Source organism: Pipistrellus kuhlii, unplaced genomic scaffold (assembly GCF_014108245.1).
Source record: "Pipistrellus kuhlii isolate mPipKuh1 unplaced genomic scaffold, mPipKuh1.p scaffold_m20_p_2, whole genome shotgun sequence".
Classification (NCBI taxonomy): Eukaryota; Metazoa; Chordata; class Mammalia; order Chiroptera; family Vespertilionidae; genus Pipistrellus; species Pipistrellus kuhlii.
In genome coordinates, this window is record NW_023425515.1 from 59,278,941 (window position 1) to 59,301,795 (window position 22,855).

General features: G+C 51.0%; 1 protein-coding gene across 3 annotated transcripts in view; it reads right to left on the reverse strand.

Annotated features, from left to right (window-relative positions):
* The window catches only part of BOC (BOC cell adhesion associated, oncogene regulated), a 74,896-nt gene that overhangs the window by 21,021 nt on the left and 31,020 nt on the right, over positions 1-22,855 (reverse strand). For all 3 annotated transcript variants that reach the window (XM_045583988.1, XM_045583987.1, XM_045583989.1), the window contains exons 3-4: positions 15,597-15,772; positions 14,659-14,937 (exon numbers count right to left, since the gene is read on the reverse strand). In XM_045583988.1, the coding sequence (XP_045439944.1) occupies positions 14,659-14,937; positions 15,597-15,678 (361 nt within the window). In that variant the 5' untranslated portion in view covers positions 15,679-15,772. The remainder of the gene's footprint in view (positions 1-14,658; positions 14,938-15,596; positions 15,773-22,855) is intronic.

Below are 22,855 nucleotides of genomic sequence, written 5' to 3' on the forward strand. Positions count from 1 at the left end.
GTTTGTTTTTTTGTTTTTCCAAACCAGGTGATTTTTTAAAAAAATATATATATTTTACTTATTTTTTACAAAGAGGAAGGGAGAGGGATAGAAAGCTAGAAACATCGATGAAAGAGAAACATCAACCAGCTGCCTCCTGTATACCTGGTTCTGGGGATGTGCCTGCAACCAATGTACATGCCCTTGACCGGTATCCAACCTGGGACCTTTCAATCCACAGACTGACGCTATCTATCTACTGAGCCAAACCGGTTTTGGTAGGACTAAACACTTCATACATGTGTTTTCTGAACCTAACCTAGGCCTAGCCCAAGTAGCTGCCCAGTGATGCCGAGTGACTGTAAAACGGCTGCCTCGGAACTGGCCCCTCCGTCAGGCACAAGGGGCCCGTTTGTTGCCTGTGAACTCAGATGTGCTGGCTGTGTTGGCCTACATTGTAAGCTCAAGGATAAGGGCCTAGCATGGCCCACGTCCTATGAACCTTTTATCTAAGTGTGGCCAACCTTTTATCTAAGTGCGGCTATTTTGAAAATAAAATGTTCCTTGAGGTTACTTCCGGGGTCACAGGAAAGAGGTAAAATAGGTCCAATAAGTGCGGAGTAAGACATGTGTGCCGTCCACGGAGTGGTGTGGCAAAACCAAGGACAGACTGCCCAGTTCCTTTCCCTTGCTCCACTTCATTCTCCAGGCCCACGTGATACCTATGGATCAAGGGAGGCCAGCCTCCGGTCCCTTCCTTTGGGTGGGTGATCTGAAGGTGTGCTTTCTGAGGACATCCATTATTAGTTTAAGGCCTTCCAGGCTTGAAAAGAATGATCTCATCATTACTTAATTTTGTGTGCATGATACCGACCCTAACTAAATTGTAAACTTCTAGTGGGCAGTCTATTTTGCACTCCACGCCTCCAACCCCAAGCCCCACTGCCCAGGATGCAGGATACAGCAAGTGCTTGCTAATTCTCATTGAATACATAGGAAGGCTGAGGCAAGGCCAGCTTCATGGGCTTGCAACCTGCCCAGTTACACAGGGCCCTGTGCTTGGGGTCCATGCTTGGTTGAATGCTCTGCTGTCACCATCTTGAAATTCTTCATGTTTGAACAAGGGACCCTGCATTTTCATTTTTCACTGGGCCCCATAAATGACAGCCCTGTCCTGGGTGAGTCTCTCCGCCAAGACATGGGGTGCACTTCCTCTCAGAGAGGAGGGAGCAATGGACTGTGGGAAAGGGAGGACTGCCTGTGCTCAGTGTGCTCTAGCTAAATACGGTTACCGCTTCCCAAAGCCATGCACTTCCATAATGCCGAGGCCTGGCGGTTCTCAGCACAGTGTGCATGTACCTGCCAAGCCAGGAGGCGCCCCACAGAGCGAGCTGTGAGCATTGTGAGCTCAAGGGCATCTGGAAAATTCCCCCGTCACTGAGAAGCGCTCTCTTTAATGGTCTAATAAAGCTAAAAATACTCCACTAAGAGTTTTTGAGTTTTTTCCTACCCTTCTCCCCCTTATCTTTACCTCATTCCAAGGAAATTTGCCTTGAGCAAGAATAGATGTAAACCTCACAGATCATTTTGCAAGAAAGATGCGAACAACTGAAAGGAGTCTGGCACCAGAATGCCATCACCATCTTAATGGCCTGGGCTCCCGCCCCATGGTAATTGCGGGCTTATTCAGGCAGGAGCAGAGCACGCTCCCCCTGCGCGACTCCCTCATCACCCACCCAGCCCCACAAATGCCAGGCCCTCTGTAAGCCCCTCTTGGCACCCTCTGCGCCTCTGACAACTGCTGGGCTGTAGACAGGAGGCTGTGCAGTGGGGGAGGCACAAAGCTGGGCACCGGTCAGCCATGTGTCCAGACAGCCCTCTGTTCTGATGCCAACATGTGCACAACAGCCATGCAGGCAAGGCTGAGGACACCCAGCTGGGCACCCAGCTCCCCACGGGGGCCGGCTGGCAGGCACGCTTTCCTGGTGTCAGAACAAATAAGCAGAAGTTTAGTCCTTGGCCCCGTCCCTCTCCTGGTGCCTTCTAAACGTAAGCCTTAGCTGTTGCTTTACTGGACAAACTCCCAAATGGGCTGCAGGAGCAAAAGTTGAGTTCCACTAAGGGATCAAAGGCAGAGCAATGAAGTGATGACCAACTTGGAAAATCGGAGCACCCTCTCCTAGTGTTTTCGGGCAGGGAGAAAGGCAGGGACGGGTGACGCTTCACACACAGGACCAGCCTCGTCAGCCGCCAGGCAAGTCAGATGCAGAGAGATGCGGTTGGCTGCATGTGAAGGAAAGCAGCCTGCCCTGGCCCCTTTGTCAGCAAAGCTGGCTTCTGGTCAGGCTGCTCAGAGAGCCCCGCCGGGAATCAGGGGCAGGCCCTTGGTTACAAATGAGGTGAGCAGGCCCTGAGTCAGGAGAATGGATCAGGTTTCACCAGGAAATGGTCTGACAGGACACCTGTCCTTGCCTTTGGCTGGAATGTTTTTGCAGCTTTAATCCTCTCAAGCCTTCCCTCAGACCCGCGTGTGCATCCTCTTTTTGTGTATTCTTCCAGCTGTTTTAGTAACTTGTCTGCACTAATCCAATGCCCAGAGGTTCGCTCTTGTTTCTCGGCTCTCAGCAGGTCAGAAGCGCTGGTCCCTAGGGCCACTGTGGAGATTACTGACCTCCCCTACTTTCCACAGAATGCTGTGCTTTCAGAGGAAGCCCATATTCCTTCAGGTTCCAGACAGAACGTGGCTCACTTCAATGCCTTCTGTGTGTTCAGTTTCTTCAGGGAACATGTATGTTCTGACCGGTCTCTTCCCTGGGACCTTGGATGCACAGACTGCAGGGATTTGTTCCAACAGATCATCTGATGTGCCCCATGTTTCTTCTTCACATTCACAAGGCACATCAGACAAGCCAGCCGGGGTTAGAAAAAGCAAGGAAAGGACATTCAGAAGCATGTGGGCATGGCTGCCACCACCAGGGTCAGAGGAGAAAACACGATTGATATATTTTATCTTGAGTCCCCTTGGAATTCCTTTCTCACCACCTTCTGGATTCAGTCTTTCCTTTATTTAATGAAGGCTCAGTAGAGCTATGAATGAAGCTACAATATTTGGTGCAAGTTCATTCATTCTCATAGTGCAGAAGTGTCAAAGCTTACTCAGAGGCCCAGCTCTCTGCCTTTCACGGAACTCACGCATCCACTGGCAGGTGCTGTGAGCCTCGGCAGTGTGTCCTCGTGTGATCCTTAAACTTAAGGATCACAGTCAAGGAGGTTCCTCACGCCACCTGTCCTCCCCGGGCCCTCGCTTAGACTGCAAATAAAAGTTCAATTCTGGCCAAAACCAGTTTGACTCAGTGGATAGAGTGTTAGTCTGAGGACTCAAGGGTCCCAGGTTTGATTCCGGTAAAGGGCATGTACATTGGTTGTGGGCACATCCCCGGTGGGGGGGTGTGCAAGAGGCAGCTGGTCGGTGTTTCTTTCTCATTGATGTTTCTAGCTCTCTATCCCTCTCCCTTCCTCTCTGTAAAAAAATCAATAAGTTCAATTCTGTGTAAGAAGTCAGGTGAAATGGTGCCGTAGGCTGGGGCTGCACGGAGTTACCGACATCCTCCTCTCTTCAAGCTCACCTTAAACAACTGGCTTTCTACCCACCCAGGCACTTCTCCAATACAGTCAGTCCTGCCTCCCTCCTGCCCGCCCGCTCTCAGGAATCACCAGGCAAGCCTGCACTCATTCGCTGAGGCTTGGATGGGATCCACCGGCTTGCGGGGGCACTCTGCGGAGCGGCTCCCTCCCTTGGCAACGCTGCCAGGATGGCTCCGTAGCCTCATGGCCATCGGCAAGTTTCTGGGCTGACTGATAATTCTATTCCCGCTTCTCATGGCTCCAGGTCTTGACTTGTCCTTGTGGTGGCTTGTTCTATCTGCGGCTGACGTTTCCCAGCACAGAAGCCTCTGCTCTAACAAAGCATTCTCCTCAGGGGCGACCTCACGGCCCTCCCTGCACCAGGGTCCCTTCTTGGATTTGGAAAAGTGCAAGGGAAGCAAAGCCCCTAAGAGCTTTCTCAGGCAGAGCCTGTGGCTCACTGCCCTACAGACGGACTGGGAGGTGGGGTTGGAGAAGGGGAGGGCCCCGGGCACTGCCTCCCCATGTGGCCTCTGGCCATGCAGAAGCTGGCCAGCACCTCAGGCTGCTTCACTGATGGGCAGAGAACCACTACACTGATCTCCACCCACTACACTGATCAGGGGTGACCCCAAGATCAGTCCTCTGAAATAAGAGTGCTTTTGCTAGTGAATCAATTTACAGAGGCATTGTGGAGACCTGAGCCTGACCATGCTTTCCTTCAGTCAGAAAGCACAGCTCCTGGTGAGTGGCTGGGGTTTGCTGGGGGACAGGCAGGCATCTCAGAAACCACACATCCTGGGTAGTGACTAAGCCTTTTGCCAGTCAGTTGCCCTGGCACACAGACCACTGAAACCAAACCCACTGTAACCCACGAGGCTGAACAAAATCAGGATGTTCTGGAGTCAGCACTCGGCACAACACCGCCCCTCCAGGCGCCATGGAGAAAGACATTAGCCAGCCAGGAGCTGGAGGTGATGTATTACGCCAGGCACTGCAGAAGACACCAAGAAGACAAGACACAGTTCCTAACCCAACGAGCTTTACTCTAACGGAAAAGACATAAAACAGCACACACAGCAGGGCTCGACAATTCGCCAGAGTGTGTTCCCACCTCCACCAACGTCCCAGCCCCGGGCAGGGCGCCTGGACCTCCTGAGAAAAGGTAGAAAGGGGATTGGCAGAGTGAGAATTGCCCCTCTCTTTGCAGGCAGGGTGAGTGGGTAAATGTGTTTGCTCTCTTTGGGATTTTTTTCCTGCCTGTTCTATTGCACAAATAATTTTGGCTCCAAAGCACTTTCCTGACAGCCATGGAAACATGACATAAAATTTCTCAAACACACTTTCTGATGAAAACAAGACATGCTCTCTTTTATTTAAATAAAAAACAGTTTCCGTGGGGGGAAAAAAACCTTTGCAGATGCCAAACATATTCGCTGTTAAATCTTGTGTTTCTCTCTTTTCCTTTGAGCTGAGGTGGGGTTTGCACCCAGATTTGAGCAGAGAGAGAACACTGATTAAAGAGCTGGGGGTTGGGGGGGGGGGAGTGAGGGCAGGAGATCAAAGTCATGACAGGAGGTGGGCAGGAGAGGAGAGAAGACAGAAAGGGAGGAGTGTGAGAGGAAAAAGGAAGAAAAATAAAAAGAGTCTAGTTTGCAATGTCATTAAATGATTTGCAATAAACTGGCCTAATGCTTCAGGAATTTCTTGGCTTGAACCAATTAAAAAATATATATTTTTAAAAGGCATAAGAGAAGGAGAACTGTGATTAATCCCCGAAGACAAGTCAAGGGTGGGAGCCACGTCTCCACCGAGTCTGGCAGCCAGATGAACGGGGAAGATGTCTGCAGTCCATCTCGTTTATCTGACTCCAGTGCTGCTATGAAGCAGGGCTGGTTAGCAGGACTGGGGAGTTTCTTTTGGACCCGGCCAAGGAATGAAATGGTTTGAAAAAATACACCGAAGAAAGAGAGAAGGAAAAAAAAGATTTGCTTGCCAGCAACCCACATCACACATATTTCTCTGATCAACTCAATATAAACTATAAACTTTAGCAATGGGAAAATTAATGTGAATCCTGGTGGTCTGGGCTCATCAGAGCCAGAGCTGGATCCCGGGTCCTGGCACGGGCCTTTGGCAGGCAGGCAGCCTGCACAGGAAGAGGGAGAGGACTGAGAAGCGAGGCCCAGGCGCCCAGGAGGAATGAAGATGAACACTTCAACATGCTCTTAAGAACAGCACTCCAGGTGGGAGAGGAAGGAACACGTCCCATGGCCAGTGAAGCCCACGGGGGTTCCCACTTCTGGCCACACGCCTGGGAACCACGGACAGTGTCTTCGGGGTGTCTGGTGGGACATGTAGCCACATTCACTGTGTATCCCTTCAAAGGTTCCAAAGTTTCCTCCAAATATCTCTTTTTGAAAACAAAAACAAAAACAGCCTTTTATGTTTCTCATATTCATCCGTTTTTTCTAAACCCTTCCTGAATTTCTTTGTATCTTTATGGCCCGAGTTCTTGCTTCATTCTTTCCTATTTGCTTCCTTAAAATGTTTAATATATCAGGATTTAGTGAAGAAGGCTTTGTTCCCTTTCCGCATGCCCTTTTTGATCTTCCAGACTTCAAACACATTTTAATCTAGAGACTTCTTCTTCCTGGACACTCACGGAAGGCCTCCTGTGCACCAGGCCCTGTGCAGAGCAGTGTGGTCACAGAGCTGAGTGGCAATACCCTGCCCTCCAGGCAATGAGACAGGCAGGGGAGAGCTCTTTAACCCAGGATGGTGAGGCGGCTGGTAAGAAGAGACCCTGCCACAGACACTTGGGAAGCTGACAGTTTCAAGAAAAGATTCTTAGAAGAGAAGATTCCCAAGTCCTGAGAACTGAGAAGGGATTCTTAAACCAGGGAGGGAGGAACTTTCTGGGAAAGGAATGGAAAGCAAGATGGTGCAGGTACCTGGAGCACCATCCCCCAAACAAGGGGTGTGCCAGGAGCTGAGAAAACGGGGTTGGCTTGGCTTCAATGGAAGTGAGGGCTCAGAGACGGGTTTACATGTATCATCCTACAGCCCAAGCCTTAATCAGCGACCCCTGAAATCTTCAAATGTTTTTAAGTAGAAGAGCACAGTCACTCAAAATCAAACACAATTTTCCTGTAGAAAAAAAAATGCTATATTTTTTCCTCAGCAAGTTTGTTTTTCTTCCCTTTTCATTTTGCTTACATTTTTTTCTCTCACTGTTAAGAAACAGTCCTTTATCTTAGAGGTGAACATTTCACTTGCAGAACAGACTCACTGTCCTTTTAGCTCTCAGAGCCACTACCAAATTCTAAAAACGGTTGTAACTGTCCAAAACCACGATCAAAGTAGAAATCCCCAGACTTCTCCACGTACTGAAAAGGAAGAACTTAGGAAGGACTCGATTGCTCTCTTGATTCTTTTTCATCGTAAAGGAATCGTTTTGCATTGTGTCTCCTAAAGGATTCCCGTGATTTCCAGCAGGTGAATCAGCATTCCCCTCTTCCCTGTGGGGGAGACATTCTAAGACCCCTGACCGCCAGGGGATGCCTGGAACCGCAGATGGTACCGAAGCCTATATTCACTGTTTTTTCCTTATACAGCCATGTGCCACATAATGTATTGGTCAACGACAGACTGCACATACGACAGCACTCCCTAAGATGATAATGGAGCTGAAAACACTCGTTTAGCCTAGTGACACTGTGGCTGTCATAACGTTGTAGCTCAACGCCCTCCTTATGGGTCTGCAGAATGCTGGTGTGAACAAGCCTACTGGGCTGCTAGGCATATAAAAGTCTAGCCCACCCAATTGCATACAGGGTATACTACCTGACAGTAAATGGCTGTCACTGGTTCATGTGTTCACGATACTTTTTATTGCTATTTTAGAGTGTACTCTTCCTACCTATAAAAGTTTTGCTGTAAACAGAATGCAGTGCTGTGCCAGCAGCAGCCTCGGACGTCTTGTGTTTACTGCAGCGTCTGATTGCATCGTTTCCTCTCCCGCTAGATTCATGCTCCTGCTGCTTTGCACGCTGACGTGCTGCACAGGCTTGTAGCGCAGGAGCAGCAGGCTGTCCCGTGCAGGTGTGTGAAAGTACAGCCCACGACGTTCGCACCACCATGAAACTGGCTAGCAACACGCTTCTCGGAACGTATCCCTGTTGTGAAGGAGTACAAGACTGTACGCACATAGTTGTGAAAGCTGAGTTTATAAATTAGGCGCATCAAGTTATGAACAACAATAACAAGTGAAAGAGAACAATTATAACAGTAATTGTTCTCATAATGATGCTGCAATGAGGGTTATGTAAAGGTGGCGTTATTAAGTACAATTAGGGGTACGTGAACACAAACACTGCAAGCCTGCGTTAGTCGATCTGATAACCAGGGTGGGTTCTAAGTGGCTAACAGTGTGGAGGTGCCGGGTGAAGGGATGATTCACGCTACGGGCAGGACAGAGCAGGACACGTGAGATTTCATCACGCTACTCAGAACTGCACAACAAAAAACTTAAGAATTTTCTCACTTAATAATTTCGGACTGCAGTTGACTGTGGAAAGTGAAATCACTGGTGGGGGAACACTGCTGTAATCCTTCCTTCAGCTCTGGCTCCTTGGGTCTATAATTCTACTCAATACACAGCTTAGAAAACAGCCCAGGACTTATTTACGTGTGTAGCTGTGTGAAGAGAACAGACTGAGGAGAAGAGAGGGATGCATTGAGAACGTCCTTGGTGGACAATGCACCATGGTCTCAAGGTCTTCCTTTGGCAAACATTGACCTTTACTAAATACCATTACTAAATAGAGAATCGGAAGCCTGGCTGCTTAGGGCAGACAGCTGCTCCCCCCCTACTCCCCCGCCCCCGCCCTGAGCAGAGCTTATACCACACATCTGCCTGGGCACCTGCACAGGTCTGACGGGATTGGTACTTCTAGTGCTGCCTGAACATCAGGGACCTTTTTGTGAGTTGTGAATTTCTGCTTATATCCAGCAGAAAACAGTTAATATGACATTGGCCTAAAGCTATAAGGTACTCCTTAATCATTTCCTATTTAGATTTCAAGCTTCTTAGCACCTTTTGGGGCTAAGCTGTCTCCCAATAATTTTCTTGTCTAAGTAGCAATGTACAAAGTAGCTAAATTTTAGGCTCAAGCTAGCTCTTTTTCAGCTATGCACCCCCATAGGGAGCTGCTTGTCTCTCCCGGCAAAGGAGACTCTCATTAACCTCCCCCCACCCCTTCTTTCAGCTGCAGCCTCCACTCCCCTCCTGGGGCAGGTCAGGAAGACACCTGTGTGGTTTTTCCTTACACCATAGCCAAACCTCCATCCAAAACCAAAGGGATTTTTTGAGACACCCAAGCCAACAACAAATGTTTTTCCAGTTTGCAATGAAGGGTTCCTTCTTGTTTTGTCAAGCCATCCTTGGCTGGCTGAACCGAACTGGGGGAGAGAGGTGGTGCTGGAAAAAACACTCTATGGTGTTTCTTTCTAAATCACAAAATGTGCATTCCCAAAAGCAACAGAGAAGAGAAACAGTGAGAAATGGGGGGTGGGAGTGGAGTGGGGAATAGGAGGTGCAGCGAGAAAGAGACAATTACCTGGTGGTTAGACTGAAGACCCAAGTGAACCCACCGTAGAAATAACTCACCAGAAATTAAACTCACTGTGCCAGTATCCGCCCCATCCCGGCAGCTGGCCCGAGCTTCAGTCTCGTACACAGTACTAATAGGTGAGTTCAGTTGTTGAGGGTCAGAGGACTCAAAAGATTAGCAATAAAGGTGTCTCCCACACGTTCTTCAAACTCAACTCTGGGTCTTCCTCAGTCCCCGAACTGAATCCCTGTTCCTCTGGGCGCCCACTGAAATCTGTCTGCATGTCTGTGAGGCAACTCACAGGTCTGGCGTGCTCTTTGGCTCCCGTTCTCTGCAGCCCATCTTCTCCATCAGGCTGAGAACCTCAGCCATTGGGCTCAGGTCTCACTGTGCCCTGTTGAGAATCCTAAATACTCCCCAATTCTTGGGATACTATTCTCTAAAACACCCAAGTACTGAGCCTGGGGTTGGAGAATGGAAGGTTTGCTGTTTCCTATGTGGGGGTCCTGAGTCCCTATGGGTTTTGGACTCCCCAGCCTCCACAGTCATGGGAGCCAGTTATTTAAACCTCTTTCTCGTCTCCTTTTTCCTGTCTCTATTTCTCTCTACATTTATATGGAAAACTGGTTCTGCTTCTCTGTAGAACCCTGACTAAAGCAGGGATGAAGGAGCTAGAAATAACTTGAAGAAAAAAATGTCTACAGTGGTCCTTAATGTCCTATTGTAGGCTCAGGGTCAGAGCCTAGAAGACCTCAAGGAAGTGTCCAGTGGGGATCAGAGTTGCGGGGAGCTGAGCTCAAGGAGACAGGGCTTCTGTTTGTGGGATTCACATTCTGGGGGCGGGTCAGCCTGGCCTGGCTGGAAGGACGCACGGCAGTGTACAACAGAGGCCACAGGGACAGCGGGGCAGGGACGCCGCGGGCTGCGCTGACTGGCAGCTGGGAGGCGGGGCTCAGGTTGGAGAACAGGTGTACGTAGGGAGTCAAGAACATCACAGGAAGTGGTTGAGCTGTCTCTTCCTAACCAGGCAATCCTCTCTCTTGGTTTTGGCTATGGCTGGCGCTTTGCCACCCTGGACTTGGGATTCCCAAGGGCTGTTCCCAGGATGGAGCTGGGCAGTCAGGCCCGGAGACTCTGCAGGAAAACACTCCACAAACGTGTGTTTGAATGAATAAACGTCTGGAGTGTATAAAATGCTTCAAAATAGTACCATCACATATGCTCTCATTTGATCCTCAGAGAAAAAGCCATGACAGTGAAGACGTAATATACTGTGCTCATCTCATAGTTGAGACGATGCAGATTAGGTCTCTTGCTCTAAGTCACATTCACTCAAAGTGTCAGGGTTAAAACTTAAACCCAGTATCTTTTTTTTTCTTTCTTTCAGTTTCTTTCCCATTAGACCAGTTTGGCTCTTCATCATATTTATGAATTAAATTATGGTAACAAAACGCCTTGTCACCTTCTGACTTTTCCTCAAAGGCACAGAGTCAGAGAGAGCGCTGCCGAAGGAGCACCCCCTCCTGTCCTGCCAGCGGCCTGCTGCTGCCAGAGGGAGGGTAGCTCAGCAGTGGGTGCCTGGCCTAAGTGCTTGAAGCCCCTGATGGAGGAGCTGCAGGGAGTGTCAGACCCACTCTCAATTACACCAGCATCAGCCTAGGACGTCACCTGAGCTTGAAGACTAAAAATCCCTTCCCAGCTACCACCTATTTATTTCCAACCTCGGCTGGAAACGAGGGTGAAAGGATAATTGGGAGAATTAAGGAATAAAAACTAGAAAAAAGTTGAAAATGAAGAACTATGGAGGGGAATGACTTGAACAGCAGATTACTGGAGGGAAGGGACAGGAAGCGGCTGTCACACGCACATCGGCTCTGGTGAACCGGTTGTGAGCACTGCTGTGCTGTGAGAACCCTTCTCAGGCTGAGTCGGGGCCTGGGCGGACGACTGTGCCGCCCGTTGGCAATTCCTGCCGTTGGCTCAGACACACAGAGTGGGCACGCTTGAGCCATGTCAAGCGTTTGGCTCCTAGTATAAAGCTTGTGAAAAGAAAGGTAAAGGGAATCAAGGATCTCAACGTCACATGTATGTCAAAAAGCAAGAATTAAGTAAGGTGGTCTGGAGTGAGGCATTAGCAGCAGGAGAGGTTTACCACAAACAAAATGTAGGCTCGATAAGAAAAGAATTCTCTGCAGAGGAGGCTGGGGAGGCACCTCCACAGAGGGAAGGCAGCCGTTACCCACACGGCCAGAGCAACCTGGTGGGGGGAGGGGGGAGGGTAGGAACGCACAGGTGAGAGTCTTCAGGTGGTAACATTCTCCCTGAAGACCAGAAGCCATGTCACCAGGTCAGGATGAAGTCCTGGTGCAACCCCCACCTCCCAGCATCCAGGCAGAAGAAGTCTGGACCAGGAAAGCTCTGCTAGTGGCCTCTCCACATCCCGAATCCTCCTGCCAGGCCCTAGCCCCGATCATCCAAATCTCCCCGGGGATCTCCAGAAGTTCACCGAGATGCAGAAGGCAGTCTTGCCAGGTAGGCCACACAACAAATGCTTTGTCAGAGGATGAACATCTGGACACGCGCAGAGGAGGCCCGAGGAAAAGGAAGTCTCGAGCTGTGTGGGGTGTGTGTGCGTGCGTGCATGCACACCAGCACGCCACTGCCCAGCCTTGCTTCTAAACGCAGACGAGGCCTCTGGTAATCCCTTCTCTTGCTCAGCCTCCCTCGTATACCAGCCAACCAGCAAAACACAGCCCCCATTCTGCTCAGGAATGTGCTTTAGGAAACTTAATCTAACTGCTGAGCCCGAGCCAAATGCCCCATGGCATTAACCCAAAGACAGCACCCCTTTTTCCCGCCTCTCCTGCTGCCTCCTCCAAAGTGGGAGGCTGCAGTCCCACTCCACCGACTCTCCATGACACAACCCCTCCACGCCGGTTCCCCCAGTTTCTAGACCTCTCCATCCTCCTAGTCAGGCCCAAACATTTCACTCCTGATTCATGTCTAAATGACAAGCCAATAGCTCTTGGCTTTCCAACAAGACTCGGTTGGCTCCTGCACAAGCCCCTTCTTCTCTCGCTGGGCCTTTTTGGGTTGCAACCAAACCCTTCCCTTTGTCCTCACTGCCAACTGCAGATCCCTTTAAGCGTTAGAGAAAAAACTGGCCAGGAATTTTTTTTTTTTTTTTTTTTAATAAAGCTATAAATTGTCTTTCCTAGCACAGATACACCTTGAAGTACAAGGAAGGCTCCAAAGCAAACCTCCTCCTCTCCAGCCCTCTCCTTCTCCAAACAAGGAAAGGCTCAGCCCGGCTCCTAATGAGGCCAGGCGGAGGGTGGTGGCATTTTTGCGCCTCTCAGACATGTGCTGGCCATTTGCAGAGGGACTCTCCCTCCGAGAGGAGCCGCCTTATCCTTCAAAGGCACACATGTTGCTAAAACGCACATCTTGTTTGTAGGAATGCACAACTGGGAGCAACCTGACCAGTGATGGGAAAAGGGTGCAGTGCCTTTTGGTGGGTGTTCCAGGGCCGTGGGGAACGATGATCCTGCTCTGGTTGGGGCGGGAGGCAGGTGAGCCAGCAAGGGGCACGAGGAACCTGCCAGAGTGACGGTACGCGGTGTGTACACGTGGGGACCGCACCAGGTTGTCACTGAACATTAGCGCACTTCGAGTGCTTTACCGGGTGCTTGTAATACTCAATAAAAAAGACAAAATAAAAATGGTCACATGGCCAATGCAACATGCTTGTCGTACAATGTCAAGGGGAAGGGGAGAAAAGCTAGAGACCACCAGTTCAGTAGTCAGCGGTGTCAGGTGTGGGTCTGGAGAAACACTGGGAGGGTGTGCTCCAAAGGATACTAGGGTTGTGTGATGCGGGCTCAGGAGAAACACTGTTTTCCATATATTCCAAACCTTCTATAATGTAACTTAATTATAATTAAAAATATAAGGAGGAGTATAATGGTAGGAGGTGGAGGTCTGACCTCAACCTTTCCTTTCATGAAGAGATGGGCCCTCTGCACCCTCCCCACCCTCACCCAAGTCTCTGTGCCCTCCAATCACCCACAGCTCGGCTATTAGCCCAGGGCCTGCTCTCTCCCCGGCCCCCACATGTACACACATGTACACACTGCGTACCATCCCCTACCCCCCTCAGGCCAGCACGCAGATCCCCTGGTGCTCCTTCTGACACAAACTAGCGCTCATGAAGGCTGGGGAGTGGCTCCCAGATGCAGCCCAGGCTGGTGGGCCTGGCCCCCGAGGGAGACCGGGACCCATCCTGCCTTCCTCCCTTCTGAGAAATGGACTGCCCCACTGTTCTCATGGAGGGCAGCCCCTCAGGATCTGGGAGCCAGGGGGAGAGAAGGGTCTTTCCTCCTCTGCTCTCTGCTTCCCCACCCTCATCGCTCTCCTCCCCGGGCTCACCTGCCCGGGGCCCCCAGTGTGACCCATGGGCTCCTGGTCCATCTCACCTGGCAGGGTGGCGATGTGGTGACATGGAAGCCCAAGGCAGGCTGTCAAGGAGAAGGGGGCACTGCCGAGCGAGCCACAGGGGAGCGAGCTCTGAAGACCTCAATTTAAATCCAAACGCCACTAATCTCAGAGTTTCCCTACGCACTGCACTTCAGGCTCCAGGAAGGTGGGGTTGGGGGTGTTCTTCATGTATGATAGCCCTGCTCCAGACCTGGCACGTAAGAGTGGGGGTGCGGGCGGGGGCTCTCCAGCCTCGGACGTTTATTTAACCAGTCACGTCTCATTTGCCACGTGGGCGGCGGGCAGCAACCGGGTAAGGTGTGTGTAGTGCCTGGGTCAGGTAGACCCATGGGAGGATTACATGTAAGATTAGCAGGAAGTCCTCTCCCGGCAGCCTCCCTGACTGAACCGCCACCTACTCCCTTCCTCTTTTCCTTTCTCTCTGGCCCCTGGCCGTGCAGTTTCCTTTCCATTGTGTGCCGCTGTTTATACTCCAGGCATCTGCCATGTGCGTGCCCCTCAGAGAGAGGCAGGTGGCCAAGAGCGAGGCGGGCAGGCAGGCTCTGTTCTGCCCACATGGAGCCCTGTCAATGCTGAGGGTGGAACTCGGAGGATGGAGGGGACCGTGAGCATCTGGCACAACCACCTAAAACCACAGAGCAACCCAGTGCAAAGACACAGCATGGCCCAGCCCGGGGCCACAGAACAGCTCATCCAGGTCAGGTTCCTCTCTGACACTCGGCCCAGATATGCACGTCCCCTGCTTGCAAAGTGGCTTTGAGAGGCACACAGCCCCCCCCCTGGGACTGCCAGGAAGCTCCCACATGCAAGACCCCTTTATGGTAAGACTAATGATGGGGTGTGGGGAGGTAATCCATGGTGGGGAGGGGTGAGGGGGTGAGGGCAGAGAGACCAGAGAGACAGAGAGAGAGGGGGAGGGACAGGAGCAAAGGGCAGCACTCACTGGCTAGTGTCACCGTGGCCGGCACACTGGCCACGGCCCCCGCGGGCAGCCGGGCCACGCACTGGTACCGTCCCACGGTGCGGTTGCTGAGGGCGGGGATGACCAGCGTCCCGCGGGTGATGAGGACGCCGAGGGCATCGTCGGAACCGTTCAGCTCCCTGCCGTTCAGGCGCCAGGCGGTGCTCAGCCCCGGCGGCTCCACCACGCAGCCCAGGATCACGGCTCCCCCGAGCTTCTGGACGGTGGAGGGGGGCTGCACGGTGACCTGGGGCACCGCGTCTGCAAGGGGAACAGAGGCGGCCATGAAGCGGCGCTCTCGGGGCTCCCTCCGCAGAACCGTGGGGAGCACGGCTCAGGCAGCTGGGCGACCGGAGGAGCAGATCTTTCCCGGAAGACCAGGGAGCCCTCCCCAGCCTGTGCTCACAGGGGGGGGGGGGGGGTCGGAAGGGAGTGGCTGTGGCTGCTGAGGGGAGCACTCAGAGTTAGAGTTGGACAGACCCGAATCTGAATCCCAGCCCCAAGCTTCTGAGCCATGTGACTTTGGCTTTTTGGGGTCTCAGTTTCTTGTCTGTAAAACGGGGCTAATAATACTTCTCACAGGGCAGCTGTGAAGCTCACGCGCTGTAAACCGCCTGCCACAATCTCAGGTAATAAGTGCTCAGAACAAGACAGTGACTCTCATTGTTCCTCCTCCTCTGGTCTGGGTCGGAAATGACTAAAATACCCAACGATAAGCCCTGTGGTGCTGCTGGGATCATTTCTCATCATGTGTTATTGACCGTGTCCCCGAACCAGTGGGAGCGAGTGTTCTCTGAAATCCTGAAAGAGGAAGGGCTTTTTGGAAGGGCTGTGGTAGAAGGTGCAGCGCCTCCATCTGGCAGGAAGGGGAAAGCGTCCTCCCGAGAAGGGCAGGCCGAGAAAGGGGAGGGCGGACTCACTCAGGTCGGCGAAGCAACCTGCTGCGGCCAAGAGGAGGCAGGCAAGCGTGACCTCCGGCCTCCTTCCTCTCTGAGTCGTCATCTTCCCGCGCGGCAGGTGTGTGGCAGAGGGTCCGAGGCCAACGTCCCATAAGTCACCAGTCACCCGAAGAGATTCTGCGGTCCTCCGCAACACTCTGTCATGAGAGAGAGAGAGAGAGAGAGAGAGAGAGAGAGAGAGAGAGAGAGAGAGAGAGACTGACTGTGGTGAGAAGGCCTGGGATGCCCACGTGGTAGCCAGGGCCCAGTTGGTCCCTGAACCCCTTGCTTCCATCAGACATGCTGGACACTCTGAGTGCTGGCTTGCTGTGCTGCTGGAAGGCCCAAGACCATGCTCATGCCATGTCTCATTCAAAAGATGCTCTAAGCTATCCCCATCTGGAGCCAGAAGGCGATTGTGTGATGGTAAGAATGCTGAGCCTTGCAGAAATCGGTTTGGCTCAGTGGATAGAGCATCAGCCTGTGGACTGAAAGGTCCCGGGTTCGATTCTGGACAAGGGCATGTACCTTGGTTGTGGGCACATCCCCAGTAGGGTGTGTGCAAGAGGCAGCTGATCCATGATTCTCTCTCATCGATGCTTCTAACTCTCTGCCCCTCTCTCTTCCTCTCTGTAAAAAATCAATAAAATATATTAAAAAAATAAATAAATAAGAATGCTGAGCCTTGCCCGACACAGCTACAGCAGCAGGGACTCAGGGGCAGTGAGCACCCAGCACAGACAGGAGGCGGGAGGTCTGCGGCCATGTGCCGCCGGCACAGACCACGGTGGACAGCGCTGCGTCCCTCCAGTGCGTCGGAGCCTCTGGTTCAGGGATGCTGGCCACTGAGTCCTAAAGCCTCAGGGACTCACCAACCCCACCCCTGTATCTCTGTGAACTTCTTTATTCTTAGAATCAACCTACCCTCCTCAGCCTGCCTGTAACTTCTGGTCGCACAACATATAAAAGCCACACATCGGCCAAGGCCCCACCTTCTCTCCCCGGGGGCTGGAATTCCCGCCTTTTTATTTCCACAGAATCTGCACTCCGGAGACTGACTGACCGACCAGGCTGCCTCTCCGCCCAGAACAGCATTCCCGTGGGGCCCAGCCTTCACGGCACCTCCAGCTGCGCCAAAGCCTAGCTCAGCTCCCAGCCGCCCTCTCACCGCCTCGCCTCGGACCTGCACTCCTCCCCGGCCACCGTGTTGAATCTGTAAGGCTCCTTTAAGCTACCGTCCTTGAAGGAGTCATCAAAATCACAGGGAGGCGGGTGTACACGCGCGCACACACTTCTGTCACGGCCTAAACCGCGATGTTGCTGCCACTGCTGCACTGAACACATTAGGCCAAGAAGGAAGGTGGGGGACGTCCTGGTTGGACAGGGAGGCCCTGGAGTGAGCTCCAGGTGATGGTGTAAGGTGACCAGATGTCCCGTGTTTGGAGGGACAGTCCTGATTTTTAACTATTTGTCCTGCGGCGTTTTAAAAAAAGTTCTGATTTTTGGGGGGAAAATTAAAAAGAACAAAAAAAACACGCCTCGGGACGCAGGACAAATTGTTAAATATCTGGTCACCTTACAGTAAAGCAGCATGCAGGCCATCCGCAGTGGATGCAGCGTCCTGAATCACGCACAGGTGGGAATACCAGGGGTCATTGCCAGGAGGGTGACATACACTCACAATGTTAACCTTTCTAGGCCAGTTTATCTAACCAACGACTCTTTCAAAGACTCCACCACGGAAAGCTCAGGGAAGGAGTTACGTGCCCCAGCTGAGCGATGCGTTGTGTGCCCCGTCTGGAGCTCTGGCTGCCTGCGCTGTCGGCTGCGGGAGCAGGTCCTCAGCTCTTCAACCATCATCACTCTGGACATGACACACAGGATGAAGGCTGGGCTCTTGCTCTGTGCTCGGGATTTGCCTATACCTCTCCCTCCTCCAAGCTCCTTTGCCCTGGGCTTTCCCCCGGCTGCTGGAGGCAAGAGGGCACATCGCTCAGCCCAGCAAGCTCCTCCAGACCAGACGGAGGTCCAGCCCCACACATGTTCGGGATGTTTTCCAAGGAGGAGTTTTTCCCCTGTGCCTTGCCATCTCTCCCTTTGCCCTGTGTCTCCCACATCGGAGGCTTCTCCTTCGCTCTGGGAAAGGACAAGGGACATTTTCTATAAAAGGTTTGAGAGAAAAGTTTGAAAGACGCTTTTCAAGAATTTTTCCTTGACAAGATGAAATATTTTCCTCTTGGTATAGAGAGAGCTTTCGCGCTTTTTTTTTTTTTTTTTTTTTTTTTTTTTTGACAATCCAGTAAATCAAAGGGCCATGTTATCAGCAAAGTGAAATTAAGGACATCTGGGAAGGATGTAAATGGAGGTGGCTGGGGACAGGTGTGAGGGGGCGGGGGCATGAGGCAGGGCTGCGGTCACTATAGGATCCTTGCTAAGTTTTTTGCGGGAGGGGGGGGGGTATTTTTTTTTTAATCTTCATAAAAACACTATAAAGTGGGGAGTGCGATCCCCATCTTACGGGTGAGAACACTGGGTTCCAACACATAACTACAGGCCTGGAATGAAACCCAGCTCTGTGCTTTTAACCGCAAGAGTACCCTTTTCACACATTTTTTCTTTCCTTTTTAAATATATAAGAAAGAGGGAGAGAGAGATAGAAATATCAACAATGAGAGAGAATCATCGATTGGCTGCCTCCCGCACATCCCGCACAGGAGACCAAGCTTTGGCCGGAAATCAAACCATGACCTGCTGATCCACAGGTTGACATGAAACTACTGAGCAAGAGGCTGAGCCTTTTCACACATTTCCTATCAGTTCCCTGCACCCAGTGGGTGCTTACTGGAGTCAGAACATGGGTGATGTAGAACTGAGGAATTTTAACTTATTTCTAGAAAAGAGTTCATACCAAAAACAGCAAGCTTTTGGTGCCCTCTAAGTTTTCCAGATACTTTTTTTAATGGCCTCCTTTGCATCAAACGAGAAAACATATTTATCGAGAACTCTGCATGAATTACCATTATAGGAACGTAGGGAACTTGATTGTTCATGACACCCTCCCGTTTCCTCCATTCCTTAAGGGCTTTGGGGACACGTGTTCCTTCCCTGCCCCGAGGAAGGATGAAGCATGGAAGGAAAAAAGGGAAGGAAGGGAGAAAAGCTGTGAGGCAGAGCGGCAGGGAGACAGCAAGTGAACGCACAGCAATACAGGGCGAGAAAGAAGACCAGCAGACACGAGGGCAGGAGGGAGCTCACATCTGAGCCCCGGGTGGCTGCGGAGGTGTTTGGGTTGTAAAGTCCACAAAGGTTTTACTGAGGAAGTCCAGCCCTGACCCCCTCCTGCTTCACAAGGACCAGCCGAACCATTCCTGTTACTTCTGTACCCTCGGTAATTTACAAGGCTCAAACTGGAAACAGACCCCACCGCTGCTGCCCACCACCAGCCTGCTTTTAAAGGCAGCAAGGAGAGAAGACTGCTGCTAGGGAGGGAGAGGGGGAGAGGAAGCAGGTACCCAGAGGAGCAGGAAGGAGTTAACTCATTAATCCCCACACCACCTCATGAGCAGGTACCATTTAATGACCCCGAGGGAGGACCCTGTGAGGTTGCCTTCACGCACGCGCAGAGCTGTGACAAACACACGGGGCTGGGCAGGGGTCCCCGTAGCCACGATGCATCTTACTGAACAGCTGGGAGATGGGGCTACTTCCTGAACCAGGACGCCTAGGGAGTGTGGTCTAGGAAGCTAATTCTGAAGAGGCAGATTGCTGAGCACTGTGCTGTACTGAGTGAAAGAAGGCAAGAAGGTTAACAGGAGTACCATCTGCAGAGTAACTCTGCCCCACGGTGAAAGGATCAGGGTACAACTTCAAAGTTGGATGAAGGCAACAGTAAGGCCTGATATTTTTCTCAGCAAAGCAAGGTCTGTCTAGATTAAAGTGACCAGACATCCCGATTTTTAACAACTTGTCCCACGTCCCGTGGTGTTTTTTTAAAAAAAGTCACGATTTTCCCCCCAAAATCGGGACTTTAAAAAAAAAAAAAAAAAAAAACACCACGGGACGTGGGACAAATTGTTAAAAATCAGGACTGTCCCTCCAAAAGTGGGATGTCTGGTCACCTTAGTCTAGATCCTAATTTTCTACACTATTTCTCAGAAAAAGAGGAGCGACCAAGATAGGAATCAAAAAGCAGAGAGAAGGGAAAATGAATTCTTGTCATGAATCCCTCACTGAGGTTTAAGTACTTGCTTTTGAAAGGGGTATGTGGACACGAAGCATAAAATATGCCTGAGAAGTTTAACTGCGGACATATGTGTTAATATACATGCTCCCACTGATACAAGCTCCTCCAAGCAGACATGTTTGAACTTTTTATCTAAAAACAACAATAGAATACACTCCTGAGGCTGAGAACGAGCAGGAGAAACTACAGTATTTATTTTGCAAGAAAATCACAAACAACTGAGAGCTGATGGTGGGCGGGAGGTGGCCGGCTCCAGCTTCCCCGGAGGGAGGGAGGCTGGCCGGCCGGAGGGGAGTGAGACCACAGCGTGGGGGCCACAGGTCGCCCTGGGTCACCCGGGCTGTGCCGCTCCGTCAGAAAGGGGGAGCTCCGTGGCCAACACACAAAACACGGTTTTGGGTGGCCCGTGACCGATAGCCAAGAAGAGCTTAAACATCCAGTGGCAAGAAACAGATCTGACAAAATTGTGTTCCATTGGTTGGGGTGGGGGCTAGCTACATAAGGAAAGAAACATTTCTAAGCCCAGATTACTTTTTTTTTTTTTTTCTTGTTCCCAATTCCATAGCGGAATTCGCCTTCCCCACTACCTTGGGAGGTGGAGAGGTGTCCTCCCGATGGCGATGCTAAGTGGCAGGTGACTGCTGGGTGCTGGTGGTCCCACCCTCTGCCTCAGAAAGGGGGCTGCTCCAGCACAAGGAGCGGCATTGGGGGACATCCTGGGTTAACGAGTGACTTCTCAGAGGGCTGGACGTGGGAGTTCAGATAGACTCGGGAGAAGGATTTAAAAAGTCATTTTTACTGCTCCACCGGCATGGCTCAGTGGTTGAGCGTTGACCTATGAACCAGGAGGTCGCAGTTCAATTTCCGGTCAGGGCACATGCCCGGGTTGCAGGCTCGGTCCTCAGTGTGGGGCGTGCAGGAGGCAGCAGATCAGTGATTCTCTCTCATCAATGAGTTTCTATCTCTCTCTCCCTGTCCCTTCCACTCTGAAATCAATAAAAAATGTATTTTTAAAAGTCATTTTACTTTAAAAAATTATATCCACAGGCCTCATTAAAGAGAAACATTCTAAATGAGGAGGGACCCTCAGAGGAAACACAGTCATAGCTAGTGGGTACAGAGTGTTCTGAGGGAAGAGAGTGCTTTGCAGAAGGTGTCCCAGCCGATTAGGAAGGAGACTCAGGGGGATGAGTCTCCCCCTTCCCACTATCCTGCCGCTGCCTCATGGGGCCGGGCTAACCAACTGCTAGAACTGCTTTTAAAAGCCAGTTTACAGTGTTTCTGAACTTTCTTAGGCATAAGAATAACATTACCTGGATCTTTACCTGCCACAGTAACTATCTGTGTGGCCACTGCCATTCTTTTACCATTTACAGCCTCATCCGGAACAAGCTCTCGACGCCCCTTCCACACACTCCTCCACCGGAACGTTCTGCTCCGGTGAAGACGCACAGCATCTGTGCTGTGCGAAATGCTGGGCAGCCGCCCGCCCCGTGCAGCTAGGAATCCCTCACCTGCAGCTAATGTGCCTGAGGAATGGCATCTTACGTTTTAAGTGGCCACGTAAGGCCAGTGGTCACCCCTGGGTCTAGTTCTCTAGCTCTTACCTGCCTTGCTCCTGAAGTGACACTTACCTTGGACGGCACAGTTCTATCTAGACTGGTTCCTAGATCATCTACCCAGGCATCTCTGATGTCAAACAGGGGAGAATAACAATTGTTTTTAAGTCCTTAAGTCTGAGCCAGCCTTCATACGTCTAGCTTATTCCTTATCCAAATTTTGTGACTCTCCTATTTAAAAACTGTGTATTTTGATTTTTTTTAAAAAATATTTTACTGCTGAAACAGGTTTCGCTCAGTGGATAGAGCTTTGATCTGCAGACTGAAGGGTCCCAGGTTCGATTCCGGTCAAGGGCATGTACATTGGTTGCGAGCACATCCCCAGTGGGGGGTGTGCAGGAAGCAGCTGGTCGATGTTTCTCTCTCAGTGATGTTTCTAGCTCTCTATCCCTCTCCCTTCCTCTCTGTAATAAAATCAATTATATATATATATATATATATAACTTACTTTTTTTTTATACTGATCCAAACCTGTCAGGGCTGTATTTTGATTTTATTATTGGGAAAGAAAGAGTATTACTGCAATCTACATATAAGACAAGTAAGCAAGGCATGGTAATAAAGGGTGGATTTAGCCAGCAAGCTCAGCGCCTCATTTCCAGCTCCTCTGACTAGTGCTGGCCAATGAAGTACAAAGGAAGCTGTCACGTGTCACTTCCAGACCAAGGCATTAGGAGCTGGAGAACTAGAGAGCGGCTTCCGAGTCTCCCTTCTCCTGTCCCAGGGCCACAGGTCACAGGTTTCAGAGGGCTCGGCCAGGAGATGGGAGAAGGCAGCTTAATCTTTTGTTGCACAAAACCACCAAAGCTTTGGGATTACTCCCATGTAGCATCTTTATATTGTCACTGATCACCACAAAGGGGAAGCAGCAAATGAGAGCAGAGGGAGGAGCGCGTTTTCAAGTTCGAGCTCTCAGGAAAGGCTTTCTGGATTCAGGGTTTGCAACGGGGCCTTTTGGAATACACAGGCGCAGGCATAAGGACACGGTAATGTTGACCGGTGGGAATGCAGGTGTTGGGGTGGGAGGTGCACCGAGCAGTTTGGCTGCTTGTCTTGAACAGTGGTCTCCGGATTTCCTGATCTTGCTCCTATGAGTAACATAGTCTGGGCAAATATCCCTTATGCATGCACATCTATTTATACATCAGATGCAGGTACTGCTGAACTCGAATGTAAAAAAGAGGAGGTAAAAGTGAAACCATATTTTAATGACTTGTTAATCATGTTTGTTTTATAACACCATTAAGCTGACACTGCGTGCCTATTTAGGCCAAGGCTCATCACTAATAACATGGATGTAATCTCTTTCAAACGCTCAGCGTGAACGCTAATTATTTGGTGACTTCTCATCAGAAGTGATTCCGCTGCCATTGTTTTTG